The sequence below is a fragment of the Cheilinus undulatus genome, linkage group 14, assembly GCF_018320785.1.
Source record: "Cheilinus undulatus linkage group 14, ASM1832078v1, whole genome shotgun sequence".
Taxonomy (NCBI): Eukaryota; Metazoa; Chordata; class Actinopteri; order Labriformes; family Labridae; genus Cheilinus; species Cheilinus undulatus.
Window position 1 is genome coordinate 34,208,529 of NC_054878.1, and position 18,308 is coordinate 34,226,836.

Genomic DNA, 18,308 nt, shown 5'->3' on the forward strand with positions numbered 1-18,308 from the left:
ACCCAGACCAGAGGTCAGCACACCTGCTGTTTATAGAAACAGTTTTACGGTGGTGACTCCACAGACAGATCTCACAGAAACGTGTGTTAAATCATGACACTGTAAATGATTAAAATCCTGGCTGAGAAGGTGTAGTTGTCTATATGTTTGCTGCTGTGTGTGTGAGCTGTTAAAATGCACTACAACAAATGATTAAGCCCCTGATCTGCTTACGCTCATCGGTGTCGGGTATTTCATCAAAGGCAGGCCAACCTAATCACCATGTTTGATATCTACAATATGGAAAAGGGGAGGTCAGACTAACAAGGAGTAGTAAAATATTTGGATTGGCACCACACTTGAAGATTATTTGGACTTCTTTCAGGTCATGTCCCTTCGATCACGGGATGTGACAAATTGGGCCCATAACTGGGCTCTAAATCGTTTAATGTGTAGCTGGCTGAACTGAACCACTTTAATCCAGAAGAGCACAAAAAATCTATATACCATCCAAAGAACAACTTAAATTCTGTGGTTTGGTGTAGTCATCTTTGAAAAACTCCAAAATCTTGTCCTAACCGATGCAATACTGCATCATACAAATGTACTTAATTCATCAGAGGAGCCGTATTTGCAGCAGAAGGCTCCTGGGCCTCATCTCCAGCTAGCATCTGGTGAGGGGACATGACTGAGACCCTCCCCTCCAGCTGGACGCCTGCTCTTCTCCTGAGGAGCTACTGAGCGCACAGTTGGTCATATTAATCAGCCCGCAGGTACCAGTATGGTCGAGTTTAAGCATCTCTTCCCACACATATACAAACACACACTCGGGCTGCTGCAGTTACAATCTGCTATCAGTGATGGTGGATTGTAGCAAAGTCAAAATGCCTAAATAATGTGTTAGAGCGAAAATTGCAACTTGTGAAGTACTCCATATTTCCTCAGCTGTGCTTGAGGTAACGCATTTCAAAGTAATGCACAAGTGTAATTGCATTACTTTTTGTTGCCTTTGCCATCCTAGGAGAGAGGATTTTGAGGATTTAGAAGTAAATAGGTATACTCGGTATACCTGGGTGTACCCTGCACTACACCACTGAGCTGAGAGCTCAAGTTCTGTACTCACTGGACAAAAACTCCACGTGGTAAAAACAGATGATACTAAAAAAGCTACAGAGCTGCACAGAACCGGCATGTGGTAGACTTCTTTGAATGCAATGGAAATCGTCACACATGACAACAGAAAATCCAAACACCCCAAAATCAGGCCTTATTATACTGTATTTACAGGGGAAATGTATATGCTAGATTTTGTGGCATGTTATAATTTTGTAATTTTCTTGACATGAATTTGAATGCAGGGCCTTCATTGGCAGTACTTAAATTTTATGCTTAATGTGTTGGTAGAATAACCTTGAAGCAGATGGATATGCCCATGTCCTTATTTTTCACTGGCAAATCCATCCTGTAAAGCTCCCGTCTAAACCATCTGGGCCCGGTTAGGAAGTGACAGGACCAATCAGCAACGAGGGGCAGTACTCTCAGACGCAGCAGAGTCATGACGTATGTAAGCAGCAACAAGAGGCCGGTGCAGTTATGGCAGAGGAGCTTAGCGTGGATGCTGCTAAAGTGCCAGTTTTATCAGAACTTGATGATATTTCTTCATTAAAAGAAGAACAAAGAACAGCAGTGAGTTGTTTTCTTTTCAAAAACAACGAAAGTCATGTACTGACATATCTATAGTCACCATGGTTCGTGTTGTTCCTCAGTAGCTGCTGTTTTGTTGCTCTGATTGGCCCATAAAGATGTGACAGACAGAACGTTCATCCAGTCACACTCCGAGTTTTTTTCAAATCCTCTGCCCTTTCCCAAACGCTTAGTACTGAAGGTTTTCCAGATGGATATGTGTAACAAATCCATCCAGCCTGTCAGGTTATTGGTACAACTAAAGGTCATAAAAACTTCTTCCAAACAAAAGGTATGATTAAACAAAAACTGAGTAATTTAGAGGTATCCCAACTCACTTCATGACCAGGATGTAGCCAGCATACAAGACCACCAGCACCAAACTCTCCCACCTGATGAAAAACAAAACAGAAAGAGGGTTAGGAATAACAAATTCAGATTTCCTTTCAACAAAATATAAAAAAAATGGCTTCTTTAGATGTATTCAAGTATTACTAAATGTTATAGCACCTGCTACAACCAATTTGTTAGTATTTATAAGAAAAATATGATATACAAACATTTATTTCCAAGAGTTTTACATGATTTTTTAAAGCTTTGCACCTAGGTATTTAAGCCAAGATATTAGACCAGATTTTGCAAAGCAGTCACAACTGTCCACAAGCATAATGCCAGTTCATTGTAAATTGTAGGGTAACAGAAGCACAGGGGGTGTAGATTTGCTAAATTTAGCATAATGAACTGGTAATGTCAGTTTTACAGCAATGTTCCATGTTGCTAACATTAGCCACCTCATGGTAATCATCAAAGCAGACCAAAGTGAGGCTGTAAATGTGTAATGGTATGTTTGCAGCAACAACATGCATCTTTTCCTCGTTATATGTTAGTTTCAAAGTCAATCTAACGGTACAGCAACTGAATGATATCCATCTCATATTTCACAGAGCGTCCTGCACAACGGGGCGCTTTCAGCACAATGTAACTTTGTAGGTCTGCTGCCAAAGAGGCAACCTGAACTGCGCTTACTATGTTGGATTTGGAGCTGATTAATACTGAGTAACAGTGGAATAAACTGCAGTCACTGCAAAGAAGAAAAGAAAGGAGGCATCAGATGAAATGGAGTGTAAGTTTGCTGAATCAGCTGAGGCAGAGGATGGGGGAAATTTTGCACTCGTTCAGCCTCTGAAAGAGGTATGAATGAGGGAATGCACATCTGATATTTACATATGTCAGCAAGCAGCCCTGAATTAATTTGTCACAATTTGAAGCCATTTATCTCACCGTAAAGGACAAAACATACACCTTCAAACATTAACAGACACTGGCAAGACCCCAGTGATAACCAGCAGGCTAGTTACAGGGCTTGCAGTCTGAGTCATTTCAATGAGAAGTTACAATTTTAAGGCGGTTCACGTCAGGCTCAATGTGTAGGCTTCTGGGCTACATAGCCCTGAGGGGGATACGTCAGTGCAGATTCAACACAGAAGCATGCTTAAGAGGGGGAGGCAATGCACTCAGGCACCAAAGTGCATCATCCAGAATTCCTACATGTTGCTTTAATACTTCTGAAGTTGCTCTTCTCATTGTAGTATTAGCGTGTTGCTGGAAAAACACATAGCATGGCCCTTTGGTGAATAAGTGAAAGATTGACTTACCAAACTATCTTCTCATCGTAGATGAACTGAAAAATGAAAAGAAAGATGTCGTTAGATAAGAAAATTTCAACTCTGAAAGGGATGGTATGTAACTTGACGTAACTTACTGCAATCAAAGCCACAACAGAGATGGTGTAGTAGAATGAATCCCTGAAGACTGCCCACCAGGTCAAAATCACCACCTGAGATTTCATAGGATAGGGGGGACACAGTATGCACAGTTAAGTGGAGCTACAGTTAGACCATTAAACTGGACTACTGTCCCTGTACCAGTCAGTGTGGGGGGTTAATGTTACTAAAAGTATCCGTTATTAGTTTTCATGAAAGTAAACTGTTACTGAAAAAAACAGTCCCATTTTCCTTTACTTGCCACAAAAATCGTGAAGTCTCTATGCACTGTTTCTATTTCTCTCCTCCCTGTAGGTATGTAAATTTGCCAGTGGGGGTAAAAACCACCCTGTTAGTGGGAGAGATTGGCTAGCTGACTGAGCTACTGAGATAGCAGAGAGGATGACATTAACATGAAGACGTATCCCCAGAATTTCTGGACAAAAGGGAAAACACCATCAGAGCAAAATTTAAGTGCTAAGGTGCTTGTTGTGATATGCTCCTATTCTGCAAGTTACTATGGGCCTTCTTCCTGTTGACCTAGCTTACAAGTTAAAAATGCATTGCCAACAAGACAGCAAGTGATAAGATGAAAACATGGGTATATTTGACTCTACTCTTTACTTTTGTCACAAAAGCAAGGTACCCCCTTTGGTTTAAGGTGATTTCCAAAGGTGGATGACAAAGTGACTTCTGCTCTGGTTAGTATTACTGCTAACTGGCTCAAAGGTCAAAGTCTGCAGGGGCAGTCTGGTCTGATTGTGATGATACACACAAGAATAAATTGGTTTTCATCACAATCTCTAGGTGTTAGTCCAACTTCAGGAAATAGTACTATTCAGTTCAACAAAAATACATATTAAAAGTCAGGTATTACACTTTCCAGCATTGATACTGCCTTTCAAAATGTTGAGATGCCCACACCTCAGGCACTAATGCAAAACCATACCATCAGAGATGCAGGCTTTTAAACTGCTATAATAAGACAGATGGTTCCTCTCCTCTTTAGTTGACAGGACATGGTGTCTGTGGTATCCAAAAAGAATTTCGCATTTTGATTCATCTGACCACAGAACAGTTTTCCATTTTGCTTCAGTTCATTTTAAACGAGCTTTGAAGACAGTAGATCATGTTCACATATGACTTCTACTTTCACACTGTGTCGAAGGACTATTTCTGGAAGTATTCCTGAGGCCGTGCAGAGATTTCCAGTACCGAATTGTGCCCGTTTTTAATGCAATGCCACCTGAAGGCCCAAAGATCACAATCAGCCCATATTAAAATATTGAAATTCTCTGAATCTTCTGATGGTTTTGTGTTTTGTAGATGGTGGGATATTGATAGCCTCTGCAATTTCACATTTAGGGACATTTTTTGAATATTGTTCCTCAATTTTAAGATGCAGTTTTTGTAGATTGGTAACTGCCCATCTTTAGTTCTAAAAGACCCTGCCTATCTAAACTGCTCCTTTCACACCCTGTCATATTACTGACCTTTCAGCATTTAACCTAATTAGTTGCAAAATGCTCCTCCAGCTGTTTTCATTTGTACCACTTACCTTCCCAGCCTTTTGCTGCCCCGTCCCTACTTTTTGTAGATGTTTTGCTGCCATCAAATTAAAAATGAGCTGATATTTTTCATGAAACTGTAAAATGTCTCGGTTTTAACATCTGATATGTTTTCATGTTCTATTGTAAATAAATTATTAGTTTTGAGATTTGAAATCACAGTACTGTATTTGTATTTGCATTTCTGACAGCGCTCCAACTTTTCTGGAATTGAGATGGTAGTTAATCTAACAGTCATCTGAATCTTAGTAACTGCATTCAAACACACTACCAGTTGCATGAGAAATAGTTTCTCTTACAGCTTTAAGAGTGCTGAAGTTCTGTGAGGAGTAAATTTGCTGTCATCAAAAGCAGTTTATGTTAACATTTCTAGATAAAGAGCTTAGAGGAAAACTAGATTTATAATCTGTTTCTGCCTCTGCTCCTCATTTCCACTTAAACCAGTTGTGAGGAAAAACTAACTGAAGCAGATGTCTTTGTTTCCCCTCAGCTAAGAACTTCTGCCACACATGTGCCTCCCTGCTGTATTTAAATAAACAGAATGACGCTGCTGCAGCAAGAAGTCGCTCTTTGTAGCGCACACACCTGTCCGGCAAAGATCCCGCACACACCGATGATGCAGAGGATGTTGAAGACGGCTGAGCCAACGATGGTCCCCACCCCCACATCGCCGTGGGTGATGAAGACACCTGCACACAGAAAGGGAGGCAAGCATCCAATCAGGATCAGCGGTGACACCAACCATCTGTGATGTGTGTGCACATGCTGTTCATGCAAGAGTGTGTTTATCTACCAATCACAGAGGCAAAAAGCTCCGGTGCAGAGCTGCCGGCAGCCATGAAGGTGGCTCCTGCAACATCTTCACTCAGGTCTAATTTCTGCAGAAACAAAGCAATAAAAGTATGTTTACACAGACGACAAAGTACCAACTCCTAAAGATGATGGACTAGAACTCCCACGCACCTCACAGATCTTCTCCAGCGCCGTCACAAAGTATTCGTCACATGTTATTGCAAGAGCCAGAAACATGTAGAGCGTCTGGGGACAGAGAAAGAAGAGTTACATTAAGAGTGTGGCAAGGGCAAAAGTGAGTGCGTGTCCCTGTGTAGATACACCCTTAATCAGCAGAAATTAGCCCAGTTAACACTCTCATAGCAGAGGGCGGGTGAAGGGGAATCTCTAAGCCCAGCACCCAATTAAAACTTGACCTGCTTTGAATTCAAATGTCAATTCAGCGATGAGCTGCTTTCACCCACAAAGAGAAAAAAAAAAAATCAACAGCAGCGTGTTTCAGCAGCCGAGGCCAGATCTATAAATTATAGATCAGGTGTGACATCAGCTCCAGCAGTTGTGCTCTGCTCTATGCTATCCACAGGGGGCAGTGCAGGACTGCAGTATGAATAGACCCCCACACTACCACCATCAAAATTCCTCCTCCTCTCAGCAGTAAAGCCAGGACAGCTCTGATCACATTTGACAAAAGGCTCAATATACTGGTCATGAATATTTCTGTTAAGAGAATTTAAGAGTGAAACCAGACTAGGGCAGACCACCAAGGCAAACAGTGATCAGTGAGCTTTATTTATTCATTTACTACATTAATTCACTCACTTTAAATACCCAGTGGGAAGGACTTCTTTAGCATTTAATTTTATATAACTGTATAATTTTAAACCTTTAAAACATTTTCTTACCTTTCAAACGTGATATGAAAATGCTGAGGTCTTTACTCATCTACAACATTTAATTAGAAAAATGTAATATCTAACTCCTCTACCCAGGGTTCAAACACCCTTTTCAAGGTCAAATTCAAGCACTGCCCTCTTAAGGTGCATTTTCAAGCTTCTTCAGCACCGTACAGCTGTGGAAAATAGTGTTTTAATACAAATGCATATATTCTAAAAATATTATTTTCCCAATTTATCAAACAAAATTGACGTTATGCTATAAAAATAAATAACTCATTCAAAGTGGAAAAGAAAATACAACTAAGCTAGTATAGAACAAATGTCCAAAACCATTTTTTTTTTAATTCTGTCAAAAAAAATATGAATGTGATTACCCATGAAAAATGATACCCGATATTTCAAGTGTACTTGGTTACTGCTGGATGTTCTTCTAAGGCAAGGCATAACACGTTTATTTGTTTAGCACACATTTCAGCAACAAGGCAATTCAGAGTGCAAACAAGACATCAGTCGACTTCTGCCTCTTCAGATGGGCTACTACTGAGCTAAACCGGCACTCCAACACAACGTTTTTTAAACGGTGAAAACATTAAAATTCAAGCATTTTCAAGGATTTCAAGCACCAATACAAACCCTGCTTACACAGTGAACATCTGCAGAAAAAAGCGCAATGGGGATTTTGCTTTAAATGGACAAAACTGAAGAACAGTCTATACATTCAAATGATCATTAAATGTTAAGCCAATGTTTATATCAAACTAGTGAAAACTAGTGAAAAACTCTGAAAACTGTACCTGATTGTCAGCACCTGGTTGTGCCAGAAGCTCAAACAAGTGTCAGTAGCAACATAAGCTGTTTGGCATAGGTAGATACTATTTTACAAATGTTTCATGGGTGCAACCCGCATTCTCAGCTCTGCTGCTCATCCCACAAATGCATGTTCTTTATAAATGTGGCCCTATTTAATATGAAAATAAGCAGGCTTTCCAATGGTATAAGATATATTGCCAAGAAGCATTGTTACAACAACAAAAAACAATAAATCAAACACACATTTCCTTACTTTTGTGCTAAGTTTAGTTGCAGTTCTCCTCATGTTGTCCTAGTTCTCATCAATTACTAAGGACACTCTAAAGTCAGACCTCCACTACTGTAACAGCATTAGAGCCATCTATAAATCAGAAGTCTAAACTGCCACATCACAGGGCTGCAGACCAAGCAGTTAGGTTGGGCCCCCTGAACGCACTTGGCCTGGGATGAATTTCGGCCTGTGGCTCCCTTCCAGCATGTAATTCCCCATTCCCTCTTCCCTGCTTCAGACTATACCCACTGTTATATGTTAGCATAAAATGTCCAAAAACAGAATTTAGAAAGCAAACTTTCATATCATACTAGTAATAACCAGCTATACTGATACCTTTATTCCTATGGTAAATAAAATAGAAGTCCTAGGTGGCCAGTATTCTGCCTTTAAATGATGAAAAATTGCAGTTAACTACTCCACACTGCAAAAAAGGAGTAGCACTCTGCAAAGTGCAAGACATTTTCTTGTTTACAAAAATATTAGCCATTGTTTGTGCAGTTTATACTATTTGAAGGGGTTTACCTGCAATTCCTCTCCTATGTAAAGAAGTAAATATAGCATAGAATTTATGTTCTGAAAAGATGTACCAGCTCCATCAACTGAAGAATTTGGATTCTGTCTTAACATGATGCATTATTAATAACCTGATGATATTTGATCAAGAGGCCTTTTTCTGCATCTCTGGTTGTATGACATAAATTTACTTTGGTGAGGATTTAAATGAAGGATTTTTACATCTTGGTGTTTCTTCTTTAACTAGATTCTTAATTCATATCTGAATCTTTTGTCTGTCTGTGTAAATGTCTGCAGCAGTAAATCAGTGTTGGTGTATTTTCACTTTCATTAAGGTTAAAAACATTAAGATATGAGGCGTTTCCAAGGATGTGACCTCCTTCAGTAATCTCTGTGCTGAAAAGTGCTTCAACAAAGTCCTTATACCTCTTCTACTGGCCATCATTTATCATGTTGGTAAACTAGTCGGGTCTATTAAAGGTTAGAAGACACATGGAGGGTTCAGGGCTATAGCTCCTATTGATCAAAATGAGGTCACGGCCTCTGGTGTTTCATTTATTTTCCAGTGGGACTTCACTCCCTGCCTTTTGTATTTTTGACTCATTATGTTCAGAATTGTCTGTTTTAAAAAGGATGGGTTTGCATATTGTTCAAGTCAAGTCAGGGCAGTGTTAAAACAATAATGAGCCCTGAGTAGAGACAGCCTCTCTTAACACACTTTCAATGGAAGAAATAAAATCCACATCTCTTGTTCTTCAAAAATTATAACCAAAGTCAGAATGTTAGGTCTGAGAGAGACAAATCAAAGTAGTAAGTCCTGATGCTGGAGTCTCTTTACTATGAAATTCTCTGTGTTCCTGTGCTGAGCAGATCTAAAGGGACAAAAAGTGTGAAATTTGACACAAAAGGACAGTAACTTTTAGAAAGACTTGGAAAAGACTGAACTCATCCTTGAACCTAACAAAAATATGCATTATTAAAAGTATCCCTGCTGCAGAATTAAACCAGAGAGTGGGTGAAGTTTTGAAACTTTGTTTCATACCGAGACAAAAAAAAGATGACACTAAAGCTGAAATTCCTCGATTTTGGTTCAACTGTTTGGAGCAGGATAGAGAGAGTATGTCAGAGGGGAGGATACCAATCTGTGTTTTTTCTTAAATCCTGGTTTGAGCCATGGATTTTATTCAACATTTTTAAAGCCAATTAAATCCAGCATGAAGAGCAGGACTTCAACAATACTGAAAACCTCCATAGGTGGTTAGTGTCTTTGTAAAAAGTCAGTGAGGCTTTGCATGACTGAATGTAGACAATGAAGGATTTTCATGAGGAGAATGAGCTCATACTGTATGAATAATGAACATTTGCCTGTCTTTTTCCCACAACGGTGTCTGTTTGTTCCTCTCAGTGGTGTCACATGAGTCATACTTTAATTTAAATTCTGATTTAAGGTATGACAACTCAAGAGTAGCACTACTTTATTTATGAAGCTTTCTAAACACACTGCTGAGTTAAAGCTGCTCTTTGAGAGACATTTACGCTCTTCACCGCTCACAAGCGTACAGTTACACAAATAGCATCTGGTGGTTTCCCAGCTCACATCACATTAAAAAGCCTGTAATGCTGATTTATGCCCAATTTCACACATGACAGTTCAACTTTAATGACACATCAGCTGATGGAGTCCAGTGCTGCTTCTTATGCTCTACTTCTGGTATGCCCTCTGTGTTTCAGCATTAAAGAGGTTTTATTAAAGCCCCTGGAATAAGGAAAATACACTATATGGACGAAAGCAATCGGTCACACCTGTTAATTATTCAATACAGGTGTTCAATCAGACATGTTGAAACAGGTGTATAGAATCAAGCACCTTGCATGGAGTCTCTATTTGCAAACATTTATGATACAAAATGGGTTGTTCTGAAGAGCTCAGGGACTTCAAGTGTGGAAGTGTGATGGATGCCACTTTTGCAATTAAATGGTTTGTGAAATTTCATCCCTGCTTGATATTCCAAAGTAAGTGATATTATTAGAATTAGTGGAAGAGTTTAGGAACAACAGCAACTCTTGCTGGCATTAATGTAATTACAAACACTGTGGGTTGGGAGCTCCATGGAATGGGTTTCCATGGCCGAGCAGCTGCATATAAGCCTCACAACACCAAGTCTAATGTCAAGTGTCAGGTGGAGTGGTAAAAAGCGTACCAACCTTGACTGTGGAGCAGTGGAAACGTGTCCTGTGGAGTGACGAATCACACTTTCCTGTTTGGCAGTCAGGTGGGTGAGTCTGGAACTGATAGATGCCGAGAGAACATTACCCACCTGACTGCACTGTGCCAACTGTGAAGTTGGGATGATGTTACAGGTCTGTTTTTCAGGGTTTGGGCTAGGCCTCTTATCTCATTTGAAGGCCAATCTTAATGCTTCTGCATACCAAGAAATTTTGGACGATGCTATGCTTCCAACTTCGTGGCAACAGTTTGGGGAAGGCCCTTTTCTATTACAACATGACTGTATCCCAGTCCACAAAGCAAGGACTATCAGCATCGACAGAGCCTCCCCTAGACTGCTGATAATTGGAGTCCTTGTCTTTTAATTCACATTGCATTATGTTAGAGCTAGAGTGGTGCACTCCCATGCTGCCTCTGCTGATACCATCTTGCTTGTTGTGCCTCTGGTACTACCTCTGAAGCCAGCGCAGAGGGATGGGCCCTTCACCCCCCTTTGCAAATGTCACCAACATCCTGCCTTGAAACAGCAATGTGAATCCCCCTTGGATCCACAGATCATATCCAAATTCCAGCTCAGCTGCCTCTAGTTGCTCTCAAAGCATAGAATGCAATGCTAAATGCTTTGTAAAGTGAGCTAGCCTATTTATAAAATAATCAAACATCCTCTTGCTAGGTCAGCACCCAACATTAAAGTTGTTCAAGACCCAAACTGAACTCTTGTGTTCTACATGAATCACTAACAGGTGCCTTCATTTAATCTACGACACTCATGCTAAAAATTTAGCTTAATAACCATCCGCTGCAACTGTTCTAACCTTGCAAAGCCGATGGGTTGGCCAAATTCCATAAATGCCATCAGGCCGATCTCTCTTGCAATGCTCCCACTGTAATGACTGTGCCAGGTCTGAAAACAGATCGGACCAATGAGGGTCATTTGAGGAGAATGAGGCTGTAGCTACAGGCAGAGTTTAGTTGTACAGGAAGGTGGTTGCAGAAGCTGCAGCTGGTGTAGCTATAATAAACCTGCAGCTTTAACAGAACCGGACCACTTTTTTTTATCAAAACAAGAGCAAGAAACAGCAGAAAAAGCTTATCATGGCAGAAAGGATGTTTTTGCTCTTTTCTCAACCTGCTTCATCATGAGTTTGGACAGCTATGGGCAGGGTTTTTGTCGTACTGTAAGCTGGTGTGTACAATGGCTGCTGGTGGAACGATTAGCTTGGATGCAGCTTTAGCGACTTTTTTTTTATGAGATCTGGACAGCATTTTTTTATTTAAAGAGCAGCAAAGAGCCACACTGTAAGCCTTTCTGAACAGAGATGTTTTTGCACATCTCCCAACCGGTCTCTGCTTGAGTTTAATCCACCAACAAGCTCCACAATTGAAAAACTCCGACAGTGTATGCCTGCAATTACATACCGGAGCTGCACATGCATACTACCTCATTTTGTCTTGTCACTCTGATTGGCCTGTATTGAATGTGACAGACAGAGCATTTGTCAAATTACTTTTTTAAAACAGCCCGCCTTTCCTCAACACTTTGTATGGGAGGTTTTCCAGATGAAAGTGAAATATGTCCTATGCATTATGATGATTATGACCTTGCTACATCTTATTTCCTCCACCACACTAACATCTTCCTGAGCAAATCAATGTAAACATGTTTCTAAGTTTGAATCCATGCATCACTCTTTTGTGAAAAAATGCTGATTTTAATTTGTATTAAAAGCTCCACTGTGGCATTTTCACCATCTGGCAAGCAAATAAATAAATAAAAGCTTCTACCCTGACCCCACTTTGCTTTTTTGAGCTTTTAAATCCTCAAAAGGTGGTTATGGCTGCTTTGTGAAGAGCCTCTAAATCCACCTGCATCCAGCTGGGCCAGGCTGATAGTATGAACCGTGGACTGATGCGATCGAGACACGGATGCAGTACAGCAGCTTAAAAGAGAAGAAAAAGAAGTCCTCTTACCGCCACAATGTGCAGCAGAACGGCACCACTCTTTCGTTCCTGGCTGGTGAAAAGGTCATCGGGGAACTCGTGTATTGCTGAGAAGAGAGAAAATGTCACAGTTACCACACATCAGCAACACGACGGCAAGGTTCGTGTCCCTTCATCCGCCTACATGAGAGGACTGCGTGACTTAATAACAGGCCTCTATCTAACAGCGGAGCCTAGGATGTCCCCTTTGTTCTCACACTGAATTAGTTTGTTGCACCTATGGGTGTCATTACTCTTCATCTTGTTTCATCTCTCTTTACTAGATTATCTACAAGAAAATTGTCTTGTATACCTGAAATGCTGCACTGAAAACAGATAGGGTCATATTCAAATTTAATAGCAGCCTGTGATCATACCCCAAAAAAGCTGCAGACTCAGACAACATCACAAGCTTTGAAGATATAAAGGACTGAAATGGCTCTAGACACTTTTGAAAACATCGTCAGCCTGCTGTATGTCACGCCACTCGGCCACCAGTGACTTCGTACCTATTCGAGGAAAAATGAAACGAACAAGAATAGTCGAGCATCACAGCTCCTCAAAAGTGATGTAAAAGCTTGGGCTATATTAAGAGTCTGAAGTCATAGAGAATTAAGGCAAGCAGGCAGAAAAAGCTCCCATGCTGAGGACTCATCATCCATCATCCAAAGCTCCAGCTGGAGCTCTGTGTGATCATGGTACCACCATACGGCTCACATCTTTGGGAGCACAAATGTTCCAAAGTGCACCTGGCCTGGGACACAAGCTGGCCATCGTCCTAACGGGACCCAACATCTGTGGAGAGTAACCTCTGTCCGTCCTGATTCTGTTGGGACCATGCTGCAAGCACACAAATTTTCTCTGCTTATACTAAGCCTAAAACATGACTAGTTTATTTTCTAAACAGCAATTACAGCCAGCAGTTAGCCTTGTGGGTTTAATTACACTGAGTGAAAACAATGAGTGGAAAAATGTATGTCATGCTGAGCTTCAGCATCATGATGTGTACTAACAGAGTGTTGGAAGATTTAAACAGAAGAATGAGCTTCATTGGTCTTTTATAATAAAACTCTATATTATAACTTTTTTCTTTTATTTAGAAGTTTCTTTGATTTTAGATTACTAATAAACATTTGGCCTACTTAGATCAGTAGCAAAGATGCTAGTATCCTGGCTAACAGTTACCTCATTTTGGAGCAGGAAAGTGTGTCAAGCTATAACTGTGTTTTAATGTTTAAATTATTTAATTGGCCACTTTTTCTTTTAACCACTTTTCTGAGCCAGTTACAACATTTTTTTGCTACTGCAACATATTTTCGCCACTTTTAAATTAGTTTTTCACCCAGTTTTGCCACTTACTGTCACTTTTACCCTGATTTATGCCACTTTACCTATTTTCACAGCTTTTCCCACTATAACCCTGTTTTTTGCCACCTTAAACCTATTTTTTCTACTATTTTCAACCCATTTTCTGTTGCAACTGGAACCCATTTTTGCCACTTTTTTGCTGTTTGTTCACCAGTTTTGCCTCTAACTGCCCATTCTTACACATTTTCACCACTTTTTGCCACTTAAAACCTGTTTTGCCACCTATTACCACATTTCAGCCCATTTTTGCCAATCAGCTTTATTGGCCAGGTATGTGTGCACATACAAGGATTTAACCAATTTTTCCAAATTTCTGCCACTTGACATGCATGTTCACTACTGTCTTGCCACTGTTAAACCATCTTAGCCACTTTTAAACCACTTTGCAACTCTTTTAACCTCTTCTTGCCATCTTATTGCCACTTTTACAACCAATTTTTGGCATTTTTTTTAACCTATGTTTTGCCACTCATTGCCACAATTGACCTGATTTATGTCACTTTACCTTTTCACAGCTTTTCATCACTTTAACCCAATTTTTGGCACCTTCTGACACTTTTAAGGTATTTTTGCCCATTCCATCCTTTGTAACCAATTTTTTTCCACCTTTTTTTACCCTCTTGACACCTCTTTTGCAGATTTAACCCTTTAATTTGCCACTTTTTACCTCTGCCTGTGGTTTTGCTCTCACTGTGAGAGCGTTTGGAGTCATAGGACAAAAAGATCAAACATGTCAGAAATCCATTAGACCAGTCAAGAGCAGCTTGTTTGGTCATAGTCGGGTTGCACTATACTACACAACAAAAGCATATGATCCGACTGAAAGTCAGCTTGAAGTTGGGTTTGTGCGTCTAAAAATTCATGGCTGACTCAGATGAAATTCACAGTGTAGGCACTTCTCATCTCCTACATATAATGCAGCCTTGGATTCCTTTCGTCAGTAATCCAAACAACGCTGTCATGCTGGATCACGTAAATATCATGCAACCCTTGCACACCTGAAAGGCCCCAGAGGACACACCCTTGACCTAATGACTCTCAGGCGACCACCCAAATTATAAACATGCAAATGGTCAACAGAGGCTACATTTCTGGCCCCAGTCATTTTTTCAGTGACCTTAATCTGATTTTTAGCTTACGTGTCTCATATCTGATTTTTTTCTGACAGTGTGTACAGTGCAAATCACACTGAATCTGACCTTTTGGAATCAGATTCAGGCCACTTTGGCTATGTTCACACTGTAAGCCTTAATGCTCAAATCTGATTTTTTTCTCAGATCAGATTTTTGTGTTTGGCTGTTCACACTGCAGTCAATTTCCAAAATATCAGATATGTATCTGATATAGAACCACATGTGAAAGTGGCTTGAATCTAATTCGAAAAGGTCAGATTGAATGACTTGTGGTGTTTACACTGTCAGAAGAAAATTAGATGTGACGCACATATGAGCAAAAAAGAAATTCAGATTCAGGTCACTTTTAACTGCAGCGTGAACGTAGCTTTTAATATGTGGTTTTACGTCAGATACAGTTCTGATCTTTTGGAAGTCAACTGCCTTGGAGTGATAAAATGCAGGGTTTTTAAAAATTTATAATATTGGTTCAGTACTGGGTTGTACATGAATTTAAAAATCAAATATGAAAGAGAAAAAAATGGCAAATAAAAAATTGAATGACCACATCATTCCTTGAGACCTATAGAAGGACAACATAGCTATAAAAATTATGAGACTCGAGATCTGACTGCTTTGCCTCCATAGCTCTTTTAGAAGCACTTAAAAGAAACTTTAACACAATCAGGATGTGAGAACAAAATGCCGTGGTCAGAGCCGACAATACTGTTTACAACAGAGAAACAAGATTTGGCCCCTGCCACAAATGGACTCATGAAGTGGAACAGTGCTCACCTGAGACTTCCCTCTACATCTGTCCCGACCTCACTGCTGCCTGTTTTTTTTTTTAATCATATTCGAGGTTTGTGCACACATGAGTGCGTCAGCGCAGCATTTGGAACACTGAACAGGCAAATCAAATATTCACACAGTATGTAGACCGAGTCCGCTTAATCAACTGCACGCCTCCTGGATTACATTCACTTACATCACACGTATGGAAATGTGGTGCATTTAGTATCTACATGTCATCTAACACATTATCTATGTAGCAGAACAAAGAGCCTACCTACTGGCTAATGAAACTATTCCTGGCTGTGGGATATGAATTTATCCACCCTTCACTTTAAACCTGTGCTGCATGCTGTAGCACCGCTTCATGAAGAGTTACACAACAGAATAATGACTTGCTGAATGTGTAGGTAATGTAGATTATGACCTTAAAATGTAATGAGAAACCGCAGAACACCTGGATGACATTGAAGGCTTACAGCAACATTAAACTGTGACATGTGGCTTTAGCTCATTTCATATCTGACAGCTTTATGTGCTGAATGAAACGTGTTGGGGAGCTGACGGCCACAAAGAAAGGCGCCATCTATTACAGGATTTGTCAGCTGTGGCCTAAAAGGTGACTGAAAACAAACTGTCAATACAGAAAGCTAAACTCCCAGCGATATCTCATGGTCAAACAGCCAAGCAGCCATACATTAAAACAGCAGTTGAAGGCTTCTGAAAAATAGAAAACTACAGGGAAAGTATCCTGCTGTCTGAGCGGTTTCCCCTCCTGCTTCCATGTTCAGCTACCAAACCTGCAGGTCTGAGATGAATCAATAATTAAACGCCTTCGCCAACCATGTTCTTTAGTTACCCATCCCGCCCCTTGCCACCGTATACATTTATTTCTGTGGAGAGGGAGTTAAAAATAGGTGGATACAAAAGGTGTTTAAAGGACGCGGGCAGTGGGACAGCAGAGAGACGAGAGGCAGGCAGGGGTCACCTCCTGTCGCTGTAAACACTCAACCAGACAGCGTCCACGGGGTTTGTGGGCGTCTCCGCGCTGTAGAGGTCACAGCGGACACGGACGTGTATCCACAGCCGATTCCCACACAAGGACGGGACAGGATGTACACACAGGAGAGGGGCCGACACACTGATTTGCTCAAGTGATGCATCTCAAATGAGAACCATAAATAGAAGCATAAATAATGTGCAGTTCTGTTGAATTGTTCATCAAAGTGTCGTTTTTGCAGGTATGGAAAAAAGAGGCAGCAGTTTATTACGGTGCGTTGTGGATGCATTTGTCACAGAATGTAATAGCTGTCCAATATTAAGCGGTGCTAATGGATCATTTTAATAATTCATCCAGCAGGAATGATCCAAGTATTTACAGGTAACAAGAAGATGGATGCAGATACTTAGAGATGACTAAGAATGATGCAGATATTCTTTGATTTGGTGATAAATTATTAAAAATCTCACTGCTCTGACAGAAAAAACACTGGAAAATGAATTTAATGCTCAAAAACGCCCCTTTAGTGCTTTCTGTATGATGAACAGGCCAAGACATAAAGATATTCCCTTTAAAATTACAAGGATGAAGTAAATGGGCAGAGAAGCTTCGTACGAAAGAGTGTTAGAGGAGTGGGATATGCATGTTGATACTGTTAGAATAAGAAATATAGAAAAGATATCTTCTTAGACTTGAAAAATGCAAAATCTCAAACCTTTGAGAGTAGCTATTCAGAGTTCCAGCTGAGGTCTACCATAGAATTATTTGTGGGCTTTTTATGCCTTTATTGACAGAGGAGGAAACTGGATAGAATCGAAACAGGGGTGAGAAGGCTGGGTGCCGCAGGCCGGATTCAACCCGAGCCAACCACATACATGGGGCGTGCCTTAAATCACTTGGCCACCTGCGTCGAGGTGTAGAATTTTGAGAAATACTTTTCTAACTTCATGGACAGAGCTGGGCCTATTGCACCCATTAGCCATAATATTATACATGTCTACACTGCTTTTACAGGCTTTATATTTTGCTAAGTAAGTGTGTGAGTATTGTTTACACCAACCAATCACTCCATATTCACACATGGATGATAAAGGCTATGAGAAGTGGCCATCAGTATTAACTAATCCCATTCTTCCAGATCCATTTATAGCAGTGGGAGCAATTTGGGGTTAAGTGTCTCGCCCAGATCCTCCTGAGCCACAGTTGCCTAAAGAAGGTTATGTAGTCATCACCATCCAAGCTAGGCTTACTAAGATCTACTGGAGAAGACATGAGTTTATCCACCCTTATTTTCTGAACAAACATGGTTTATTCATTGCCTCATGGAAAAGAACTACACTACCCACAATTCTTTCCAGCTATGTGCTGCTACTACTTATGGTTACAGTCATGCCAAAATAAGTGTCACCTGCCACTAAACCAGCCATTAGGAAATCTGGGTTGCAGTAGACAGGTTTGAACCTGTAGAGGGCAGTCACTTTGCATATTCCTAATACAATATGGAGAACTGAGATAACCGGTTTAGCTGTATTAGTAGTCTGGTGGTTCAGT

The 18,308-nt window shown here is 40.4% G+C and overlaps 1 protein-coding gene across 2 annotated transcripts in view; it reads right to left on the reverse strand.

Annotated features, from left to right (window-relative positions):
- The window catches only part of slc24a4b (solute carrier family 24 member 4b), an 80,025-nt gene that overhangs the window by 21,770 nt on the left and 39,947 nt on the right, over nucleotides 1-18,308 (reverse strand). For both annotated transcript variants that reach the window (XM_041805626.1, XM_041805625.1), the window contains exons 3-9: nucleotides 12,477-12,553; nucleotides 5,957-6,031; nucleotides 5,787-5,871; nucleotides 5,579-5,682; nucleotides 3,425-3,499; nucleotides 3,318-3,343; nucleotides 2,001-2,054 (exon numbers count right to left, since the gene is read on the reverse strand). In XM_041805626.1, the coding sequence (XP_041661560.1) occupies nucleotides 2,001-2,054; nucleotides 3,318-3,343; nucleotides 3,425-3,499; nucleotides 5,579-5,682; nucleotides 5,787-5,871; nucleotides 5,957-6,031; nucleotides 12,477-12,553 (496 nt within the window). The remainder of the gene's footprint in view (nucleotides 1-2,000; nucleotides 2,055-3,317; nucleotides 3,344-3,424; nucleotides 3,500-5,578; nucleotides 5,683-5,786; nucleotides 5,872-5,956; nucleotides 6,032-12,476; nucleotides 12,554-18,308) is intronic.